At 39.3% G+C, this 25076-nt stretch overlaps 2 protein-coding genes across 8 annotated transcripts in view; one reads left to right on the forward strand and one right to left on the reverse strand.

Annotated features, from left to right (window-relative positions):
- FARS2 (phenylalanyl-tRNA synthetase 2, mitochondrial) overlaps positions 1 to 15873 on the reverse strand; it is a 230627-nt gene extending 214754 nt beyond the window's left edge. For 2 of the 7 annotated variants that reach the window (XM_074544210.1, XM_005481703.4), the window contains exons 1-2: positions 15226 to 15365; positions 8770 to 8847 (exon numbers count right to left, since the gene is read on the reverse strand). The gene's annotated coding sequence lies outside the window, so the exon portion shown is untranslated. Of the gene's footprint in view, positions 1 to 8769; positions 8848 to 13726; positions 14090 to 15225; positions 15366 to 15695 lie in introns of those variants that run through there. The other 5 variants (XM_074544180.1, XM_074544212.1, XM_074544175.1 and 2 more) reach the window with 5 other exon arrangements.
- The window catches only part of LYRM4 (LYR motif containing 4), an 89202-nt gene continuing 79403 nt past the window's right edge, over positions 15278 to 25076 (forward strand). Inside the window, exon 1 of the mRNA XM_005481707.4 lies at positions 15278 to 15416. Coding sequence (XP_005481764.1) covers positions 15331 to 15416 — 86 coding nt within the window. The 5' untranslated portion in view covers positions 15278 to 15330. The remainder of the gene's footprint in view (positions 15417 to 25076) is intronic.

Genomic DNA, 25076 nt, shown 5'->3' on the forward strand with positions numbered 1-25076 from the left:
TCACTATAGATGAGTAGGGATTGCTGGAGAGACTTTGTGGAGTCAAACCATACGTGCTCAGGGGGGCTGCGCAACACAAACTGCACATTTCAATACGGGCGCAGGATATCCTGGGCAGACGACAGAGTCATTGCTTTTTAAGGGTTTGCTTTTTCAAAAGTGTTGGGAGGTATGACAGCAAAGATGACTGGTTTTTCTGAAACAGTAGAAGCACACAGAAAACAATACACACAGAAAAACACACAGAAACAATAAGCTATTTCAGAGCCAGAGAAGTTGATGAACTGACATATTCAAGCATAAGAAAACAAATCCCAACTCCTAATCAGTAGAGGTCAGACAACTGTTTTTCAATTATATCCTAGAATTTCTTGTGGCAGTCATCAAACAGAAGGTTTGTGACAGAGTAAGAAAAGTTTTCCCAACTCGTATAATAATAAATTGATTTTTTAACTATGCTGTCTCAAAATATATAACAAGCAAGATAGGATATTTGCTTCACAATACATTAAGTAATACATTACACAGTATTTTTCTACTTTTAATTCTGTCTGACACCAAAAAAGTAGACTGTTTATATATTTTATTCGCCTGTTTCTCAGATTTGTACCTTAAAAACATCACTCCCCTTCTAAAAGGAGTTAATAATTTTGTAGTGTAACAAAGGCAAATGAGAAAAAACATTGGCTTACCAACATCCCTTTTCAATTGCAAATACAGAAGCAGCGATATAACCTCATTAAACAGCAGCTAGAAACATATAAAACAAATAAATACTTGGATCACCTACTTAATTCCTTTTCTGTTGTTTGGATCACTTCCTCAAGCACACAAAACACACAATACACTCCAAAATCATTGTAGATGATAAACAACACATCAGCATGGCCTAAGCATATGTCATGCTTATTTGAGAAGGCAATGTCTGCCACAAAAGGTTCTGCCTATGTTCTGTGTTATGTTGCAGTTGCTACAAAACATTTTCCTGTAAAGCAGTAGGGAAAATAACATATAAGACCTCAGCATTTTGTTGGTATAGTATTTAGTGCTGCTTCAGTAACTCTCAAATGCCCTTCAGAACAAATAATCAAGGCTCTTTTTAATATTCTTTGACACAGACCTAATTTTTCAGGTTAGTTTTCATTGACAGCTATGTAACTGACACCTCAGAGAATTTGTATTTATTGTGCTACAAACTGGGTGGAAACTACTAAAAGTATAAGCAAACCAAAGTGATAGATTTATGGCTAGTTACACAAACTGCTAAATTGAGAAAGTGTGGTCTTAGCTTATAAGCCTTTCTCCCTCAATTTTTATACCAGCTATTCCTATTTATGCTCCTAATCCATAAGAAGCCTGGTAGATTTCATAAACTTTTAGACTGTAAATCATTCAGACTCACATCAGGGTCTGCCAAAGCAAACAGGTCACGCCTACAAGGAATCTCTGTGTCCAGTGCCAACACCCACAGCCAGCTCCCACCACCCCTCGTCTCCTGCCCCAAGCAGGACCTCAACTTCACCAGCTGCCCCAGCAAAGGCCCTGGGCCAGCTCACCTGATAACAAACAATACAGGAAGGAATAAGGTGATAGAAATCTGGTTCTAGCAGATTTCAAAGGGTAAAAACCCTGTTTTTACAAGGTAAAAACATTTCAAATGGTTCAGATAAGAAATTTAGCCATTCTCAACTATGACTGTCCAACAGCTTTGCCTACAAACTTGCCCTTAGCAGAGGAGTTTTCTCTGGCTGCTTCTCAAACTTGCATAAATGTAAAGGTATCCCAACATGAAGCTGCACTGTTTTACATAATTTAAAAAAAAATATTAAATGACAGCATTAATAGAGATGCCATCAATGTGATCCATGATAAAAATATACTCTATTGGATAATTAAACATTTGCTATTAGAGAACCTCATTGCTCTGAGGCAAAGAGAACCTATCAAAACTGCATTTTTAACCCTTACTGTTAAATATAACATCTGGGGGACAGAAGGAATTAATGCATTTCAAAATTAGACATAGGACAAAGCTACAAGTTGCTCCTTTTTCCAGAATACAAACATTTTCAATGACACAGAAACAGATCTGTTTTATGTGTAATGAATGAAAGATGAGCAGATTGGATCTTATCATTAGAAAGAAAGGAAGAAAAAGAGGTTTAGCATAAAATGTGTCTTTAAAATGGAGGTCCACCACTAGGAAAGTCAATTGTGGGTACTTCTGCACTTGCCACATCATAGACACACAAATATATTGGTTTATGTAATTACCATCTCAGTAGGTAAGGAACTAGAAAAGCCAACATCCCAGCATTTCCCAAGCTTGCTACTAATTAAATCATATGCATACCAGTTCAATCCAAGGATGATCAAAGTTAATGAAAAAAAATTTCAATTTAATTCAATGAACTGTGGATTAGTTCCAGGCATCTAGCTGCTACTCCATCCTCTTTCTTCTTTATCAAAAAGCACTCCAACAGTGTGAAAGGGAAGAGGACTCCATATGAGTCTACAGATTTTGTGATTTTGTATTTCCCCTCAGATCTGAATTTTAAATTAATTATTTGACAGTTGACTACATTACATAATATTAAATAATCTTTTCCATGAAGGTGGATTAGAGGCTACTCCTGGTTTGGAAGGAAAACTGACTACTAATATTACATCAATAGCTTTAAAAGATTTCAACTGTCTCTTTCATACACATACTCCTTCATTATAAATTTATTTGTGTCCCACTGTTCACTCCTGCAACAATATCTTGCCATATCTGAGCATGTAAAATGTTAGTCCAATGTACTAGAAATAGGGCACTAAATTTATAAGGCTTTCAAAGAAAGCAGAAAGACAAATTAATGTCATCTAAAGAAAAAAAAAAAATCAATGCTCAGATCAAATATCTATTTCTAGTTACGATGTGTGCAATGTCACAACCAACAAACAACTTCAGTAAACTGGACATAACATTTATGAAACCTATCTGAGTAGCCTTTGCTTCAATTCTTATTAACAATGTTTTATCACATTCTCTTTTTCACTAAATATTTGTATTAAAAATGATAATTTAATTTTAGCAGCTCAAAACTCATCTCCCAGTGCTCTCCAGGTGCTTTGTAGCCATGGTTTCAGCAAATGTCCTTTCACATCAGCCTAAAGGCTCTCATTTCTTTAGAACAGAGCTGGGCAGGAGTTGCTCTAAAATCTTTATTTGGGAATTTAATATATGCATCACTTTTAATAGACACTGCATGATGTCTCAAATGCAATAAGTATCACACAGGAAATTAAATTTAAAAAAAAAATCTTTCCTGTTCAAGAATGAACAGTCCATTAAATGAAAACTGAAGTTGTCAGCTTTCAACAGGAAGAATAGTATCTATGCCTGAAACTTCACATTCCATCTATATAGGTTCTGCAGTACAGGGACATAAGCTTAAATGAAAAATGGTGTTTTGACATAGTTGCAATAACATTTATGTGTGCAGCACTGCCTAGTTGTCCACCTCACATCTTTTGTTTTCTGAGACAGATTTCAATCATTTCCTGTTGGAAAAGGCTTTTTTAATCATCAGCTCCTTCTACTTCATGTTGGAGAAACACACTAATAACAATGGGAATGGACTGGTGCTACTACAATTTCCATTGCCCCAATCCAGGTGTCCTTCACTGTAGCTACTCAGAAGCCCTGGACAACTCTGCTGTGCCACTGGGAACTTCATGAGCAGGGAGTCAGAGATGCAGGATTTTATTCCCATGCAAGGCGAAAACATCTCTCATGGAATCCTAAAATCCTGAATCAGAATGTGAAATGATCTCCCAGTACACTTGCCCCCTCTCTCTCAACTACTGTGTGAGATGGAAGAGATGTAAAGAGAGGGATGTCAGAAAATGATGACTGAAATCCTTACCATCTTTCTCCTGTTTCTCTTTGACAGGGAAGTTTTCTGCAGAGCCACTTTTAGGCATCCAATTAAAACCAATGTTAGCAAGGCTTTTTTACTGGGTCCAGACATGTAAGAAATAGTCCTTAAACTCAGCCCTTGCCTGAGTATGGCACAGTTACAGGACAACAGACTTATAGTTTAAGATACAATGAGTAAAAACTGAGTCTTATAAATTTACCCACGTGCTAATAGTGCTCTTGAAAGAAAAAGAGATACTTATACTTTAAAACACTGCTATCAGCTCATTCTCCTTAATAAGAGCCCACTGTCTTTGAAATGCTAAATGGGACCTGCTAAGAAGTAAATTCTACTTGCTGCAACACCTTTTCTTTCATAACGTGAAAACTTTTACTGTTTTTGTACAATTTCTTATCACTGAAGCTCTTTTCTATTGACTGAAACAGAAATCAACAACCAGATTTTTTTTTATTCTCCCACTTGTGTTAGTGACTTAGGCTGTTGTGTTCCCTAACTATTATAGTCTAGAAGCAGAAGACTCCCTCATCTCTCAGGAACTATTAACCCAAAGTTTTAAGCTAGAATTTAAAAAAATTTGCTATGTTACAACAAACTAAATTTATTTAGAATCTTTGTATCATCATTTGCATTTGATCCCAAATCACATGGGCTGCAAACATGAGTAAAGCATGAAAAACAGAAACAAAAAAGAAGTATAGGGAAAAGCAGCTAGCCTACACAGGGTGCAGTATTGACTTGCATGCTGTAAAAGGAAAAAAACCAAAACAACTCACCACACATCAGTTTCTAAATGACACAGTTCATTCCAACCCATTTAACCTACGAAAAATGCTGGACTCCATGAACAGCAAAATTTGAAAACAATGCAGGCAGCTCTGCCAGCAACTCTCACACAATCACAGTATCTGTCTCAATACAGCTGGTCTCACAGCAAAACAAATTTCAGAAGGTAAAACAAAAATGAAGTAAGATTGCACTGCTAAACATTTTCTGGTTGCTTTCCTTTGACCTGGTCTCCTTAGCAAACTTATTTACACTATTTACATATTTATTTTTTAACTACTTTGCTGTTATTTCCTTGATTCCAGCACTAAAATTTACCACAGGTGAATGGATAATGTACCCCTTCTAAATTCCACACGACCATCAAGCCTGTGTACTGCCTCCTCAGTCTTCCAATACACTGCTGAGCTGCAAGATGAAAGACTTATTTTAAGGACAAGCTTTAAGACTTTAGGAAAGTCTTATTTTAAGACTCTTTTAAGCACAAGTGTACCCAAGAAGACACTAAAGAATTAATTACCTAGCCAACCTCCATCAACCAGCTTAAAAACTTCACCATGCATATCCTACAGTTATGAATGTATATGGGTTACAAAAAGACAGAAAACCCGATTTGCAAAAATTCTACTTATATTATGAAACACCTTCTGTAACTACAGCTAAATAAATGTATTAACTATGTTTAAAGCCTAAGGGTAAAAAAGTAGTATTTTCCTTACAAATACTTCAACTGGAACAACTGACACTGAATTATAAACAATACTGCTGATAAATATTCATGATAAATATAAGTCCCCTCAATTTAAAGTTCTGCCTATTCAAATAAATATAAGTCAAATTTTAAAATGCATTTGCTCAATCTTGTTATAATTTCCTGATACAGCTGTACTATGGTTTTGTTAAAATTTTAGAGCCAGGATTGATTCATATGTATTCAGGCAAACCTACCTCGTAACACTGTATTTGATTACATCTGAACATGACTGCCTTTACAGCATTTCAGAGGTGCTGACATCTCCAATAACTTGTAAAAGAAGAACCAGTTTTAAAATATTCTGTAGCAAGCAAAGCAATGCAAGCATGACTTAAAACAGATTCAAATAGTGCCTTCATGCAGGCCTGCTACTACCAGACTTTAAAAAAGGCTTTAAGTATCACATTAAAACAACAAGACTAGTGTTGCTAACTTCTTTCCTTGTCATTACAGCTAGAAAATAGGAAACACTTGAGTGTCCATGGCTCACAGCTCCCTAGGATAATGGGCTCCCAAGCAGCTTAATGTTTTAACATCTGTAATCTTCCTGGGGAACATCTCTGTAAGGCTTGCTAATGTTGATATACTTACTCTAGACAAAGCCCAGCTCAAAGAACAAAAGAAAATCTTTGTACGAAAAGCTTTGAGAAAGCCACATATTTTAATTATATCAGAGAACCCTTCCGTGACACCAGAAATTTGCAAGTCACACTTCCCTCCAGAACAAGCCTCAGTGAAAGAAAACTTAAGACAGAACTCAGAATGCACATCTCAGACTATGGCACAGCAGTGTGTGCGTATATTTGTATATACATATAAATATATATATATGTGTATATATATATATATATATATATATATTTAAGATTATACACATAAGTATTTCTTCATCCAGCCTTTAGATACCAAAGGCAACATCCTCTCATCCTGCATTCTGAGCCAAGACATCCACATTGACTAGGTGAAAGAAGATATGAAAGTCACGGAAGTAAAGAAAATAACAACATGAAAGAATCAAGTTTTTATTATTAATGAAGAGTAAGATGTTATTATAGCTCAAGGTCACATATGAAAAAACAATCTTCAGTTAATGCCACATCTGTTACATACTGAGAGAATCAAAATTAAAACATAATAAGTGTTTTGGTTTGTTTTCTTTAAAACCATCTGTAGAATTGCAGTTTGCCACATGCTAAAGGTTGTGTTCCACACAGGCCCAGCAGGGTTTGCCACTCAGGATCAGGAGTGGGACCCCAGGGGACACTGGGGTCAAATGAACTCCTACTACCAGGCAACAAAATAGGATTTGGTAGAATCTGCAATATCTCTTAAATTTAGTTTATTAAAAAATGAATCCTTTCAATAACAACTCAGGAAGTCTGACAAAGTAACTAGAATGAACACGGTGTTCCCACATACTTAGTTCAAGTCTATCCAGCAGAGTTTCTGTCTGTAGAATGAACACTATATTAAGAATATAACCTACCACAACAGAACAGTGATACAATGGCAGTGTAAAAATAAGATACATTGCAAGTGGAAGTGGAGGGCGGAACAAGAACCACAATCTGTGCAGGGGGGAAGAGGGACAGAAGGGAAACAGAAAAAGTTAACCTCTTTCAAGCCACATCTATATGTTTAGACAACATTCTTTTATAAAACTGTACAAAGTTAGTGTGTCAACATAAAAAGCAAGCAGCTATTCTAAGTTCAACAAACCTATACAGAGCCAATATTTAATTACCTCTTCAAAATGTTATAATTTTACACATATAATGCCATATCTGTCCATTTTACAGTGCTGCTTTCCCATGGGAGAGCTGGTGTAATGCACTATGCAATTTTCACACTGTAACTAATTAGTATAATAAAATCAAAGTTAAAAAAAATGTTTAAAAAAAGCTACGTTCAGAGTCAAAATAAGTAAGAAAGCAATTTTAAAAATTATGCAAATTCTCTCAAAAGTAAGAACACTCTCAGTTAAGGTCTTGAAAACTTACTTGAAAGTCAAATCAATTTTGAAATCCTACATACACACACAAAAAAAGTATTATTAAATCTGTGTGAGGACCTGATAATTGGCTCTCTTTATCTGTTTTCTCCGTTTTAGACACAGCACATCTACTTCACCAGGAATCACTTCCAAAAAAGGAACAAGTTAAACAATAATTAAAATCAAGTGCATAAGCATTAATTAAAGGAAACAAAGCATGTGTACCGCCAGGTTAAAACAAACATGCAAACAAACAAAATGAAACAACAGCAACACCAACAACAAAAATCCCCACAACCTGACCTTGGTCTAAACAAATACTAGACTACAAAGCACACCTGAAAAAGTTAATCACAGAAATTGTAGAGCAAGGAGATACTTAATTCATGGTTAGAAACAGATGAACTCTCACTAATGCTCCCAGAACAGTACTTCAAACTATTTCTTCCCCCATTCCTCTTTCCCACCTTTCAGCAGAATGTAAACCCATTCCTATAGGAAAGTTGGCAGCTCTTCATAGGTCTGCATCCCCATCTAAACCAACACTCAATTCCCAGTTGGAGGGAAGACACCAAACCTTATTAGGAGCCACTGGCACACACTGCCTTTCACTGATGCTGCCATGGGGCCAGTAGGTAAGAGACTGGAAGATAATGGTGGGCTTTGTAAAGTCTTAACTATTGCCTCTCCAAAGCTTCCTGAGTTCATTCTCCATTCACCAGAGCATCCCATCCCATCCCATCCCATCCCATCCCATCCCATCCCATCCCATCCCATCCCATCCCATCCCATCCCATCCCATATCCGATCCTATCCTATCCCATTCCACCCCACATCAATTGTAACTGGCCTGTAAAATGAGGAGAACTTAATTTGCCTGCTCTTCTCACCCTGAACAGTAACTTATTGCCTAGGTAGTTAGGCAGATTTGAAAGGGATTATATTCAAGGATCTGGACATACTCCAATATAAAGATGATAAATTCTGAATTTCTTCTTCAGAAGATTATTATCATCTACCTCTTTATCTCTCTCTCATTATTGTTACACACATATCTTTATGTCTCAAGTCTTGTAATTTTCTTTGTATAAGGAGTAAGAGAATGCATGAATTCTATATGGAAAGGAAATTTATATAGCTATCATATATGTCCTTAGCAGTTGGTGAAGATGAAGACTTTTTAAATTACTAAATAACATAAAATTTAATTATTCATTAAAATGGAGAGGGACTGAAAACTTGTTACTAACTAAACAGGCTGGTAGTGCTGGTGTCAAAGATTCAGAAATTGAAATTTATTTTTACTTATTTACCTGCAAGCAGAGATTATCTTTCTTCAGCTCTGCTTCTTTTGCCTGCTAGCTTTAGTCAGTACTTTGCTCCTTCTCAGGCTGAAAGAAAAATTTTGACAGAGTCACCCCAGATATAAAAAACAGAAGCAGAAATAAAATAAAAAGATAATTTTATCTCAAACTGTGAAGGCATGTAAGGAAATATTGACAATTCAGCTGATCTCACAAATCCATCAGAAGCATGGTATATACAGGAACACGTCTCTAATGCACTATCACTCATTGTCAGAGCTCTGAGGGCATAAAACCAATAGTGACACAAGATGAAAGATCAAAAGTGTCAAGGAGCATGCAAAAGTAAGTATCTTAAACTCTACGACTTCTACAATCCCTAATATGGCTATGTTGTTTTTCTCATTTCAATTAAAGCACTGCTCCAAAGTCTTCTTTTATCTCTGGAAACAATCTGCTTCAGCTTCCTACTCAAAATATTGATTTTTTTCCTGGATCAAAAGTCCAAGCTACTAGAATAAAAAGTCACACATGGATGAACAGCACTATATAAAATGAAAATGTGTTGCAAGTGGAAAATCATATTCCCCCTCCCCTCATCCCAGTCAGAAAACTAAACAGATTGCCTACTTAAAATCCACTCAATCCTTGATGATTTACCCATCCACTGTAAACAACAATTTTGCTTAATTTTCCTTTCACTAAAAGAAAGAAATGTCCTTGGATAACACATTTTCTTACATCAGACCAAACTACCTCATAGCAACGTGATACTTCTACACCTACCAATACTTTGATCTAGGAATTGTTTCCAACAAATAATCACACAATAATTATTTATAAGAAAACGACTACTTGAAGCTGATTTTCATGGCGGATTTAAGCAGTAGTCCTTGAGTGGAGCCAGCCTTTAGTGTCATCTGACAAGAAAGGCCATGTCCACAATCCAGAGAGCAGAAGTGGGATGCACACAAGCAGCAGGATCTCTTTGATTTCACATACTTGAGACATGGGACTGGGTAAGCAGAAGAAAACCCCACAGCACTGTGTTAGCTGTGCACCAATCCCTAGGCTGAAACATGGAGAATTAGAGATGAAGGGCATGACCTTTACCCCTACAGCATGGCCATGTGCATGCCTGAACACATATTTACATGTTTTTCATGTGCACACTCACATACACATTTATACATGACAAAAAATAAACTCTAGAGAAAAAAGAACTTCGCTCTAGCAAAGCGAAGTTCTTTAACTTTAACTCAAAAGATTGGCAGTACCATTTGTAACCAACCTGCCAAACTGGAAATCCCAAGTGAGCAAAAAATATACAGGGGCAGCCACAAAGAGAATCTCAATTATTCTTAAACAAAATATCAGTCCTTGTTTTACTTCTAAGTTTGCTTCCTAAGCTAAAATTTTCAATATCCTCTGAAAGAGGGCAGAAAAAAATATCAAAATAACTACATCATTTAGCCTGGCTGGCTGACAGCTACTGAGAAATATAATGATAGTGTAAATCACAGAGGAGGGAGAAGGATTACACAGTGTGACTCTAAAGGGGCATAAATGAAAAAGTGGGATGAACTCAGGGAAGAGGGTGGCATAGGATGATCATCAAAAAACATTTCTTAACAGCAATACAATATAAAGCAGAATATATTTTCTCACAGACAGAGAAGTTATTTAAGGCTAAATTTGATAAAACACTGGAAACCACAGCAAAGAAAGCATTTCTGAATTTATGAAGTCGTGGATGAGAACACTTCATTAATCTTGTCCTCTTTATGCTTCTCATGATTAGATTTCTGAGCAAGATTTCAGTATAACAAAAAATACACAGGAAAAATATGTTCATTTTTTCTTGAGTTCTTGTCTTCATCAGCATTAAGGTTAGAAGTGTTGAGAAGTTTCATTTGCATTTGAGGCAACTATTACATGTTGAGCTATTTAAGCATTACTGGTAATTTTAATCCCCTATTAGTTATTCTTTTGCCTATAACACAAAATTATGCTTTTAATTCTGGACTTTTATAGTATTTTTATTTCAAGCATTTCAAAGGATTTTACCAACATATGCCCACTAAAAACATCTTTCAAAATCCATATAGTGCAAAACACTGCCTTTCATTAATCCAGAAGTTATCCTGTGACTGCTGAACTGTCCAACTCCTTAATTGTCAGGTAACACAACGCCCATGAAGTCCTCTGGAGGACTCAAGCCACAGGAAATTAAAAAGTCAAAACTGTGGCCAAAAAGGAAAACAAAATTCAGTGTTCATTTTAGTCTGATGCCTGCAGCATCAGTGCTAAAACAGGTATTCTCTTAGAAGACCAAGGATTACAACAGGAAATGCACTACTGGTTGTGTTTTGCTTTTCCTATTATTGCTGCTCTTACAATCTTAATTTAAGCAGAACACAACATTCTGCAATTCAGTTTGGAAAGAGATGGGGTAACTCACAAAAAGTTGACTGAGAGAAGAGTTTTGTCACCATTATATTCTTCCCTCTGAGCTACCAGGTAGAATTTTTTTAAATGCACAAAGAATTTAGGAGTATAGCTGCATTTGAAATATGGAAGTTTCTCCTCCTAAACAAAAATGTTCTTTTCTACAGGGCAACCAACTAAGTACAATTTTTTTTTAAATACCAGAGTCAGTTAACGCCTCCTGGTGATACTGTGGAAATTTTAATTCACCCCACAGAACAGTTAAATTACATTTTGTTACATTTGTCACTGAAATCCCAAAATTCCTGTGATTTATAATCCTTCTTTTAAAGATCCTATTCTACACTGTGCACAACCCTATCAACCAATAACTAAGACAAGGAAAGGAGACACCACACCATTGCAGCATGGAAAAATTAGCATATTTTCACAACCTAGAAAACAATTACTAAAAGAGATTATAATATCACAACAATCAATTATTGTTCTGATCCCCAAAGAAAAATAATGAGAACCAACAGCAGCATATACCAGGAAAGCACTGAAAGTGTTCAGTGCCATGTCATGAAGCTGAAATAATGCACCACAAGGAACAATTCGGCAACAGATGACAAGATATTGAATATGTCCTAGAGAGTAGAACAGCTCTTTCTTTCCACTCCAGTCCACAGCCCCTACAGGTACTTCATCCAAATTCCTTTCCCTCTCTTCTTTTAGCAAGTGCACACTGAAATATTCTAGGTACTGATACCATTACATCCTCTCAAAGTGCTCATTATCCCAAGAGATGCAGAAAGGCAAGGCACATGCCACCTTCCTTCCCAGACCAAAGGCTGAAAGCAAAGACTTCTGTACAAATGAACACCACCAACCCTAAATCCAGGTGCAGTTTTCCCCTCAGGAATGAGGAGGCAGTTCATGAAGTGGTTACTGCTGCTTCCCCATACACAGGCCCCAGTGCCACAGGACACACAGTGGTCATTTGGGCTGTGTCTGTGCCTTGAATGTGCAGTGGTACCATAAACAAAGGCCAGCAGAACCACCTGTATCCCAGCCCCAGCAGTGTCCACTTCCTGCAGAATGACACAACTTCTGCACGTACCACAACCCATCGCTTCCAAGAAAACACAACAACAAATGCAAAAACAAAAGGAATTAATTTTTCCACTTAGTGCCAAACCAACCGCACAAAGATGACTCCTTTCTGACAAAAATTAATCTTCCCTCCCTGAGTGTATTAAAGGTTAAGCTAGAAAAAGGAGACAAGAGGAAAGACTTTTCTCCTTTGATAAATTTACTTTGCATTTGATCATGCACTGTATGAGCTTACTGCTTTTTCTAAACATAGGACATTTCTATGCTTTCTGAAGAGAAAAACATGGTTATCTTAAAAAAAAAACAAATTAAAGAAACGAAACTCATAAAAGCTGTCAGGGAGTTTCAGGAACAGGATTATCATCGGAGGCTATCTAAAAATAATTTTTAATTACTTTTCAAATATTAAATTAATACTGTTCTTGTAAACAAAATTTGCTGAATGCTTTCATCCTAATTACTCCCTCATCTTTTAGAGCAGAGGCTTGTACCATGAAAACTTCATTTCCAACAATACCTGAGGGCTGTTGTAAAATTAGATGGAACAACTGCCACACTCATCCACAGAATGGCATCACTTTGGTAACTTTGCTAAACTCTCCAACCTCAGTTTGGCTCTGTACCTGACAGACCCACATTGTTCTAAGCTGTCTGAAGCCCACCCTCATAACAAAGGGCAGGGTGGCCCCTGCTGCCTTCAGAGATGGTAAATCTTACACACAAAGCCAGAGTTCTGCTATAACATGCATTATGGCTGGTGCTGGCCAGCCACCAACAGCTGCAAAGATGGGGAGCACCAGCACCCCAGATGGGCTCTGCTTCTGGCATTGCAATCTGCCTAAACAACATGGCTTGGGCCACAAGGAGAATTTGGTTGGTCCCACTGGCAAATGAAGGGCATGTTTGCTTTGTATTTCTCCATGTGGGTGTCCTGAACGCCAAAACCTAACCCAAAACACACTGGTTTGTAACTTACAAGGGAAGGCCCCAGAAGCAGGATGCTTATCCCAGTACTGCAGCTGCACATGTTTTTCTACATTTCCTGCAACATTTCTAGTTTGGGTTTTGATAAAGAGAATACCCAGAAAATTTTCTACATACAGAAAATCTGTTTCCAGAAGCCTAAAAGGGCTGCTACAACACAGCATACCTGTAAAGATAAATTTGAAATAAATTCATTTGTCTATACTAATCACACCCAAAAGCACAGAACTATTTTAGTTCTTTGCAACAAACTCTAAATTGCATCAGATGTACAATTGACAATAATACTCAAATGTATATGCAATAAAACATGAGTTAAATTAGAAGCAGCAATTGAAGCACTTTTGCCAGAGACATGTAGAATCTACATGATAGTTGTTTTAAACACCTACTATACAAATAACAAACTGTGAAGGAAGTAGGAACCCTATCAGGATACCTGAAAGGAGGTTCTAATGAAGTGGGGACTGATTTCTTCTGCTGTGCCTGCAGTGAGAGGACCAGAGGAAAGAGCCTTGAACTGAGACAGAGGAGATACAGATTAGACATTAGGGGAAAAAATACATTGTTAGGGTGGTCAAGCATTGGAAAAGGTTACCCAGGAAGATGGTGGAGTTACCATCCCTGGAGGTGTGCAAGACACTCCTGGATGTGCTGCTGGTGAGGTGGTTTAAGGATTACAGTAGCGGTGCAGGGTGGACAGCTGGACTGGAGACTAAAGGTCTCTTCCAACCTTGATGATTCTATGACACTAAATAAATTGCTGATAAAATTCAAAAATCAGTATTAAATATAGCTGTGGCATAATACCTGCAAGTTACAAAGTTAAGCTTATTCTGCAGCAGCAAAACTTACAGCAAAGGAGGATGCTTGATGTGTGGTTTAAATAACAGAATTCATCTTTAAAATAGGTATTAAGAGAGGAACAACTCAAACATCACTGTAACACAACAGGCCCTGGTACACTAGCACAGATGTACATCTGTAATTGCCTGTAGTGATTTCAGAGAATCACAGAATGTTGGGGTAGGAAGGGACCTCTGAAGATCATGTGGAACAACTCCCCTGACAAGGCAGTGTCACCTTGAGCGGGCAACAAAGAAATGCATCCAGGTGGGTTTTCAATGTCTCCAGTGAGTGAGACTCCACAAGCTTCCAGCACAGCATGTTCCACTGTCCTGCCATCCTTAATGTAAAGTTGTTTCTCACACTGAGGTGAAACTTTCGGGTTGTGGTTTATGGCCACTGCTCCTCATCCTTTTGCTGGGCCTCACTGAAGAGCCTAGCATCACCCTCTTGTAATCCACCTTTCATATCGTTATACGCATTAATGACATCCCTTCTCAGTCCTCTGCTCTCCAGACTGAATAACCCCAGCACCCGCAGTCTCTCCTCATGAAGACACATGCTCTGGACTCCAAATTATCTTCGTGGCCTCTGTTGGATCCTCTCCAGTACATGAACTCTGACTACAAATGTATACAGCGATTCCGAGACAACTCCCTGCACGCATCACTTGTTGCTCCTTTCCAGCCCCAATATCCCTCTCCCCCCGGCAGCCTCCACCTCCCGGCGGAGCACACCAACCAAGCACGGGGTGCGCACAGGGCGCTGCTGTCCCCGCCGAGCACGGCATCTGAGCGCTACTTTCGCTTTCCCGTCGCTCGGGCCTTCCCTCCCCGCCCCCGGGCCCTGCACAGCCGCACGGCCGAGCCCTACAGGCACCCCGCGGCAGTAGCGCCTTGCGATCCCCGCCGGAGCAGCCGGGCAGGCCCGATCCGGCAGGACCCGGGAACCGATCCCCAGTTCCCCGAGCCCACCGCCGCCGGGGCTGCCCTGGCCGGGGAGCCGCTGCTCCCCGCCCCTCCCCGCCCCGCCCGCGCCTAGCGCTGGGCCCGGGCCGAGCCGCGGCCGCTGCCGCCCCGCTCCGCCACTCACCGCCGGCCCTGCGGCTCCGCTCCGCCGCGGCTGCGCTCGGCGCGGGCGGCGGGAGGGCGGGGAAAAGGGGCCTCGCCGCGGGAGGAGCGGCTCGGTGTCGGCAACATGGCAGCGTCCAGCCGTGCCCAGGTGCTGCGGCTGTACCGCGCCCTGCTGCGGGAGAGCCAGCGCTTCAGCTGCTACGGCTACAGGTGCGGGGAAGGGCTCCGGGGGTGGCGGACGCGGGGATCCCCGGCCAGGCGGGGGGGTCCCGGCCGTGCTTGGGGCAGGGGCGCGGGGAGCTGCGGCCTCGGGAGGAGCCGAGCCGTGCCCTGGAGCGACAGCGGGACCGGCAACGGGCCTGGGCCCGGCACCGGGCCCGGGCCCTGCTCGGAGTGCCAGGAATGGGCAGCCGCCAGACTCCGGAGGGCCGCAAAAGCACCAGGATATGGGGTATTAGGAAGAAAGGACAGGACAGAGGTTGTCCTTACCTTAAGTCAGAAGTACTTGTGCTGGGTGTGGGCTCCTCAATGCAAGGAAGACAAGGAGCTGCTGGAGAGGGTCCAGTGGAAGGCCACAAAGATGAGGAAGGGTCTGGAGCATCTCTCTTCTGGGAGACACTGCGGGAGCTGGGCCTGTTTGGTCCGGAGAAGGGAAGACTGAGAGGGGAGCTCATTAATGCATATAAATATCTCAGGGATGGGTGTCATGGGGATAGTGCCCTACTGTTTTCGGTGCTGCCTGGCAACAGGATGAGGAGCAAAGGCCGTAAGCTAAAACACAAGAAGTTTCACTTCAACATGACAAAGGACTTCTTTACAATGAGGATGACAGAGCACTGGAACAGGCTGCCCATGGAGGTCATGGAGTCTCCCTCTCTGGAGACATTCCATACCCACGTTCCTGTGGTTCCTGTGTCACCTGCTCAAGGTGACCCTCCCTCATCAGGGGGTTGGCCTAGATGATCTCTAGAGATCCATTCCAACCCTAATGACTTTGTGATTTTGTGAACCTGGTGTAGCTCATGTCTGGTGTGTGTGCTGCCCATTTCCTGGCAGAGGAGAGCTGGGGTCAGGCTGCAGCCAAAGCCTGGCACCATGTGCTGTGTCCCTGCTGAGGGTGCAGTGGGGCTCAGAGTTCACTCTTCTCACCACACAGGATACCAGGCTTTCTCTGGCTGTCAGTGAAAGGGAGACACTGGGTTTTTTTGGCAAAAGGTAGGTGTAGGCCTGGCCAGCTTTAGCTGTCTGCTGTGTTCACGGGGGTGCTGTTCACCCACCCTTGCAAAATTGCATTGCCCAATGGTAGTTTGTTTACTTTACCACTCAGCTGGACCACGGGAAGGAACATGTGAGCTACCTGTACTGTGAATCATCTCTCAGGCAAGAATTGGGAACAGAAGTCTTTAAACTTGCATAACTGTGGTGAGCTCTGTGCTCTGCAAGGCACAAGTATTCCAGAAACCTCAGGTGTGAGGGAGTGCCCTGAGATGAAGGGCTGTGGGGATGAAAATAGCCGGTGCTAATAAACCTTCAGTGCTGACTCCACGCAGCAATGTGTGTTTGCATCACATTCTGTTGCTATCAAGGTTTTCTCCTGCTTTTTGGTGTCCGGAGTGTCCCTGGTTATCCTTGTTCTGGCTGACAAACACAGGATTGTACATCATGGAGATGGCTTGAGATGCGCAGTTGGTGAACAGCTGAATGAAGAGTGTCTGGGCTATGGTGTATTTTCAGTAGTGAGTTTGTACTTGGGGGTGAGCAGTGAGGAAGTGAAGTCCACAGCAAATTTTAAAGGATAGAAATTATACGATGTGTTTACCCTGCAGATCTGGTTTTTTGACAGCATGTCGCAGTGCAAGTTGCGCCTTTCCTTAAAGGAAAGATCTCTGTTTTTGATGGGCCTGTCCTTAGATACTATAAAATCAGAAACTGTCTAAAACTTTGTGCTGTATACACATTTGTGAGCGTGAAAAGCCGTAGCAGTTTCCAGCAAGGAATGATCAGCTGCTGTTACATTTAGACGTCTGCTGTGAACACAACAAGAGTTCTGCCTCAGTGTTTACACCGCATCCATAGGTAAAAGGGACACCCCATTGGCTTCTGGCATGCCAAGATAAGCAGCCCTGCCGTGTCCTCAGGGCTGCTGTAACGTGATACGGCAGTTTATGGAGCTAACCCAAGGACTTTCTGTAAAGAGCTAACTTGCAGCAAAGTAGAAGGTATTACAGATTATTACTATTATTATTATTATTATTATTATTGATTCATGACTTCAGCTAGGCAGTGTCAGAATACTTTATTACTGCAAATTGCATATTTCTAAGACTATGTCTGAAGTACGATCAGCTAATTAGTGTCTCTTCATTTGCTTACTGTGCTTTTTCTCCTAATTTCATTGCTCTGGTTTAACTTAGCAGGCAGCTAAACACTACACAAGTGCTTGCACCCCTCTCCCCAGTGGGATAGGGGAGAGAACTGAGGGGAAAAAAAAGTAAAATTTGTGGGTTGAGATGAAGACTTTTTAATAGAACAGAAAAGGAATGGATAATAATAAGAAGAATATACAAAACAAGTGATGCACAGTACAGTTGCTGCCAGCCGATGCCCAGCCATTTCCTGAGCAGCAGCCCCCAGCTGGCTTTCTCCCTGGTGTGTATACTGAGCGTAACACCCCATGGTATGGAATATCCCTTTGGCCAGTTTGGATCATCCTGGATGTGTTTTCTGCCAGCTTCCTGTGCTCCCCAGCCTACTTGGAGGTGGGGTTGGTGTGAGAAGCTGAAAACTTCCTGACTTAGTGTAAACCCTGCTTGCTAAGAGATCAGCACGTTGTCAACATCGCTCACATCCTAAATCCAAAACACAGCACTGTACCAGCTACTAGAAAGGAAATTTAATTTTACTTCCTAGACAAAACTAGGACACGTGTACATGTAGATTGTGATGGAAAATTCAACTTTTTTGTTTTATGTCTCTCTGAGTAAATAGATTCCTAATGTCATTTCATAGCCCCAGATTTTCTTCTGCCACCCAATAGAACTTGTGTGGTTACTGTGAAGAATATAATTCATGTCTTAAAGTAACTGAGGTCACCACTGGCAGCCTTCAGAATAATACAGGAGCAGCTCCAGTGTCCTGAAGTAAATGTCACAGAGTGTTGGGACACCCAGAAGTGTAGGGCAGGTTTTAACAGCAGGGAGAGGGAATTTAGTAGACTGTAAGTAATTTCATGTCTGCCATTCACCCCTATTACCCAAGCAGACAGTCTGAGTATGGGTGAGTGATTTGTACTGGAGGAAAATCAATATGCAGAGAGGCAAGATGTTAGGTTTTGAGTCAAAGAGGTGGTTTTTAACAAGTGTACTATTTTTTTCTGCTTGGTTGACAAAATGTAGAACCTCTGGTTTATAATATGTTGGATCATAGTCTCAACTGAATGGATTTAAGGGATATTTCTAAATATCATTAGTGATTTAAATAATGGCATATTGTGAGTGGTTTGGGTACAGAATACAAAAGAATTTATAAACTTATGAAAGCCATTACATCTGATTGCAAATGAAGATAATCAAAACTTTAAATTTTATTTTCTCCAAATAATTATTTAATGTTTTTTAACATCTTTCTTGATTTATTGACATTTTTTTCCACTTATCCATTATGTTCTCTTTTAAGTGGTGGAAGTTGTATTTTTATTTATAGATACATTTCTTTCTTGTCTCTCTAAATTGCATTTTAATGGATTTGATTTTTCTTTTAGCATGTGCAATATTATTTGACTAATAAAGCTACCTAGAATGTAGAAGAATGAGGGAAAAAAAATTTGTCACAACAAATTTGTCCATTTGTTTTGCATTGGAAACAAGTTAATGCATGCATTGTTTTGCATTGGAAACTGAATGCATGCAGTTTCATCTGAGATAAGTCCTTCAAGATTTTAAAACTGGTAAATCTGATTTTTGCAAATGACTGCTTACCTAAGAACAGAACTGAGCAAAATAATTTGCACTGTTTTTTTCCAGTGCCAGTTGCTTTTCCTACTTTGACTGGCATGGCTATTGATCTCATTTTAGAGAGTCATGGAACATAAAACCAAAGAACAGTCTCAAGATTGCTGCCCCTTTTTCTTGTGGGGACTTCAATTTATCAGATGTCTGCTGGGAATATAATAGCACAGAGAGGAAGGAGTCTGGGAGGTTCCTGGAGTGTGTGAAAGATAAATTCCTAATGCAGCTGGTGAGGGAACCGTATAGGGAAGGCACCCCACTGGACCTGTTGTTTGCCAAGAGAAAAGGACTGTTGTGTGATGAGAAAATTGGAGGATGCCTTGGGCACAGTGGTCCTGAAATGATAGAGTTATCAATTCTCACAGGAGGAAGGAGGGGGATCAGTAGAACTGCCACCTAGGACTTCCAGAGGGCAGATTTGGGCCTGTTTGGGAGACCTGTTGAGAGAGATGCTGGGGAGACAGTCCTGAAGGACAGTGGTGCCCAGGAAGGCTGGACATTCTTCAGGACAGAAATCTTCAAGGCACAGGAGCAGGCTGTCCCCATGTGTTGGAAAAGCCGGCAGGGAAGAAAATCAGCCTGGGGAAGAGAGAGCTTTAGAGGGAGCTCAGGAGAAAAAAGAAAAGCAAAAAAAAGGTAGAGTTTACAGAGTTTTTGACCTGTAGAGGTAAGGGCTGGCTATGCCAGAGAACTCCGTGGATGTCAGGAGGTTATGCAGAGAGAAAATTAGAAGAGCCAAACCCCAGCTGGAACTTTATTTGGCTACTGCCTTAAAAGAAAATAAAAGATGTTTCTATAGATACATCAGCAACCAAAGAAGGGCTATGGAGAATCTCCATCCTTTGTTGGTTGCAGAGGTAAATGTAGTGACAAAGGATGACGGAAAGGCCAATGTATTTACTGCCTGCTTTGCCTCGGCCTTCATAGTGAGACTCCTCTGGATACCCAGTTCCACAGCAGAAAGTTCTCTGTACCCAGTTCCCTTCATGAGAACTCCTGGGTTCTTGCTCAAGTGTAGGTTAAGTTGGCCCATACTTGCATGATGACTTGTGCTTCAAAGGGACATAAAGCTGTTAAGATTCTGCTAACAATTCTTTTGAGAACATAACTCACACCAAGTATATTTTTTTAAAAACCACTCTTTTAGAGAAATGAGTTTCTTTCTCTTATTCCCAGCATACCTGATTTGGTCACATTAATGGAAAAATCTTGCTTTGCTTTTAGTCCCTGGTCTATAGAATTCTGTCAGTGTTGCTTTTTGCTCTTTCATCACTTAGGTATTTTAGCAGCCATGTTAAAATTTTACATGTGACAGTTATCCAAGCTGAGTAAGACTTTTTCTCGCTGGATATCCTAATGAAGTTTGTGATTGACAAGGTGTGCCAGCAGATTGTTTATGTTTCCATGTATTAGGGAGGAAAAATGTCTGCATAGTGATTAAACAAAAAAAAAGTTTAAGACAGTAATGAGAAAAGACCAAAATGGTAGTTTGTAGCTGAGATAAGAAATGCAGAAAAAAAATAAAATTGTCAGTTCTGTCCAGCAGAGATGTCCTACCTCTTTGTAGGTGTACGGTGACAGAATTGCAGTTTACAGGATCTGGTTTTCCTCAGCTGTGCAAAGAAGGCAGATGACTTATTTTTTCTTCTCTGTATGTAATTGCTGATTGTATTCTGAGTGATAATAAACTTTAGGATTTTTTGAGTTAATTTTGTTAATTTACTGGTGTGTGGTGTTCTCTGTAATCTACTTGGAAAGTATGAAAAAGTCAGGGCTGAAGGCAGCTACAGTGCTCCAGAGTCCAGGATGGTTTCCATCATACCCTGGTGCAGACACTTGTTCTGGTCTGGAGCTGCATGACCCAGAGCCACAGCCAAACAGGCATTGCACATTTTCATATAATTTTGTGGAGCAATCTCACAGATTTGTGATTGGCCTTACTAATGCCTCTTTCTATGGGGAGTTCAATTTTGGTTATTATTTCAGTGACCACATACTGTTTTGCCATTACATTATTTTAACCTCTTTTTTATATATTGCTTTATTCTGTCAGAATCATTTTATGCTTGAATAGAGATGTCAATATTTTAAGAGCATTTTAAGAGTATAAGAGTTTTTTTAGTGGAAATACGTGCTGTTTTTGGAAAATCTTGAGGTATAAGAACATAGTTTTGGATTTGGGTCTCGTGGTATAGAAGTATTTCCATTTGACTTAAGTATTATGTACGTATAAAATATTTTGGAAAGACAACCAAAGCACTCTATTTCAAAAATATCAAAACATAGCCATTAATTGCCCTCAGAACATATTTCTCTGAAGTTTTAAAACAAATGGAAACAGTTTTATCAAATACTTTGATTTCTTAATAGTAACATTACCCAACTGAAAATCATAGCATCAAAATTCTGTTGCCTTGTTCATTAAAAGTTACCTTTGGTTGTAATAGTTCAACAGTGATTGTCATTTTCCAAATACATTCGTTTTAACTCTTGTGAAGTTACACTTCCTAAACAATTCACGATATCTGTGTGTCAGGTCTGATGTAATTTTCTTGGTTTCTCTTTTATATTTCCTTTTTTTTTTGCAGAGCAGAATTTTGAATAGTAGTAACTTGGAGGGAGGGTTTGGAGCACATACAGAACATACAGAGTTCTAAAAAACTTGAAATTTAATATTTGGAAGACAAATGGATGGGGGCTTCCTCAAAAGACTGATCTAATGTTTTGGTTATTTTATTTTAGTATAGGCACCCAAAATGAGTAAATCTGCCGTAGCCACTTGTTATTCTTTGTGTAGCACAGAAGAACAGGGATATATTTCTTTTTACATAAAATTTAATTACCAGTAGTGTTTGTTAGAGAACTAATGAGAGTAATAGAAAAAATACTGCCTCTGGCAGTGGCTCATACCCATACACATATGCTTATGATTTCTAGTAAATGAAAAGCACTTTGTAATGTAGCTATAGCATTAAAAATGGATTTAAATGCTGTTCCAGCTAACCTACTCCTTTCCTTACTCTTGGATGTGGCTTTAACACTTATTTCCTCTGTTGTCATCTCTATGCTCTATGCTCGATGAAAAGATGCTGACCTGATAACATCCAGATGATTCAAGATACAGTAGACACAGGCTATTATAATTTCAAGCAGTCTTTAGAAGATCAGCATTCTGGATTTAAAAAAAAATAAAGTAATTTACAAAAGAAAAGAGGAAACTGCAATTGACAAGGCAATGTTTAGAACCACTTGCTGCAGTAGTGGATGACAAGGATGCTCTCTGAACTACCTCTTCAATAAAGCTCTTCCCATGAGTTTTTGGGTTCCCTCACCAAGAAAGTCCTAGATTATACATTGTTCTCTGCTTTTCAAAAAAATATGGGAATCAGAGGAGACTCTCTTGGTTGTTTTCTTGTCTTTGTGAATACTTAAGCCAGTTGTTCCAAGACTGTTTTGCACAAAACTCAGTACAAAAGTGCCCTTAGTGAGAAATATTTTTGGGGATTATTCTTGATACAGTTTTTTTCTCAAGAATGAAGATGCCACAAGTTATCCAGACAACATTCTGGCTAGGTGGCATTATGGTATATGGCCTTTTTCCCTTACCTTTTATTTCTACATTCTGTTCTAGTCTAGTCTATTCTATTCCTTTTTTACCTGCTCTCCATATAAAATTCTAGCATTCTTCTCAGGATACAGTGCAACTGAATATTTAATATGATAAAAGAATTCAGTTGAGTCCAGTTGCTTTCTTCCTGAACAGAATTTCCTGCCTGAAATAAATCCTTAAAGCATTCTTCAGGAAAATTTGGAAGTCCTGTGCTGGGAATGGTGTTCAGAGATCAGGACTCAGTCCAGTACTTACACGTTCTTTAGCATCATGTTTGTTACAAAGTCTTGGAAAAAGCTGTTGCTTAGATACTTATTTTTTTAAAAAAACTTTTTAAATAAATAGCAATTGGTTAAATCTCATTATAGTTTCTAAAGAGGCACAAAGTAGTTATGTGTGTATGCATGCATATATGAGTGTATTGGTATCAAGAAGTCTAGAATTCACTTCTGCTCAATCCCAGTAACTCTCACAAAATCCCTGTTTAAAGCAAACTGTGAATCCACTGTGGAGACTAGAGAGTATATGAGTACTAGAGAGTATATGAGTATAAGATTGGTGTGTCAGTCTTATTAGAAAGTAATGTCCTTCAACAGGTCTTGACAGTCCTTCTGAGTCTGGCATATCCTTGTCTGGAACCATTCAATACCTGTTTCTAAATCATTAGCTTGTTTAAAAGTAATATTGTCTTATTTTTACTGCCAGAGAAAATGCGTGTCAGAAATAAAAAATTAAAATATTTTCCTGAAACTGTAATTTCTTATAGTATATTGTTGGTAATCACTAGTCCTTTATGGTAGTGAAGCTTTTATAATTAAACTTCTGTGACTTTTGGTGCTTATGAAAATAATTCATTGTTTCCCAAAAGTTCAGTCTTTACAGAGTTGTCTCTATCTCTGTCTGGCACAGGGTGTGATTTCTGCTAACTAGGATTTGCTTGCAGGATACACATGGCATTGTTGCTTGGTAGTGTTTATTTACAGGCATTATATGTTTCCCCAACAAACATACAGATCATCACAATACTCACTGGTAGTCACACAGAGATGCAAATATCCATTTATTGTTTGCCTAAGCAGGAGGGAGTAATGTGTGTGCAGATTTCCAGAGAGCCCTTGGTGTTGGAGAAAATTGATTTATCTTGTGAGGGTTACACATTGTGTGAATGTTAAATTTCTGCAGACTATGTTGGAATAGCAATGAAAGAGCCAAATGTGGCCAGGGTGGGTGGTTGGGGGTGTGGTTCAGAGCCATGATTTATTTGCTTTGTTAGTCACAGTTAGAAACGGGAGCTAAAAGTGGAAGGGGCCAGGTACAAACCATCACATTTCATAAAGTTTAGGATTGAATCACTAATAGAATTCTTCGTGTAACAATAATTCATTCATTCATCCATACATACAAATATATCCAGTGGTTTTATTTATTTAAATAACGTCAGACTGCTTCCTTCTCAGGAAAATGTTTTAAAGTCAGTACAGCTCAAATGAAATGCATAACACAGTCCTTGAAGCTTGTAGCTTAAATTATGCTGACAATGTCAAATTGAACTGTATTGTGTTGCCATGAAACTAACCTGCTACTAAGTTTCAGAAAACATCTTTGACTCATCTAAAATATCACATCATTTTTCTAGTACAATAAGTTAGCAAATTTAGGTTTTCAAATTAATGGTCTTCATATGTAAACTAGTTTTGAAGGGAAGAACATTGATTGATTGATCTAAGTAGTTTATCACTGGCCAAAATAAATTAGATGTCTCACTCAGAATGTTTTTTTCCCTGATCTGACTAATTTACAGTATGAAAATAAATGTTCAAGTGTTTTGTTTACACAACAATAATAAGCAATGCATTTCATGTAGAACGCTAAATAGGCTTCTTGATTTCTAGAGCTAGTGAGTGCATTTTTAAACTACATTTAATTTACTGTTTTCAGTTCATAATTTATACCCAAAATTGCTGCCCATTATTTGCAGATTTTGCATGGAAATGTGAATATTTATCAAACTGCTGGTGGCACTCTTACAGTCACTTCCCAAAGCAAAGGCAGCATGGAATGAACATAGTTCTACAAGTTACAGCAATACAGAGTTGGACATAAAAGTGTACTGTACAAATAGCTGCACAAAACTCCTTGTTCTGTGAACTAGTGGCAATGCTTACTAACCTGCAGGGACTTGGAGGCATGGTTCTGGGCTTTTATTTCCCAACAAGTTGTTGAAACTCTTGAAGGAGAAATTCTCCATCAGTG

Source organism: Zonotrichia albicollis, chromosome 1 (assembly GCF_047830755.1).
Source record: "Zonotrichia albicollis isolate bZonAlb1 chromosome 1, bZonAlb1.hap1, whole genome shotgun sequence".
In the NCBI taxonomy this organism is placed as follows: domain Eukaryota; kingdom Metazoa; phylum Chordata; class Aves; order Passeriformes; family Passerellidae; genus Zonotrichia; species Zonotrichia albicollis.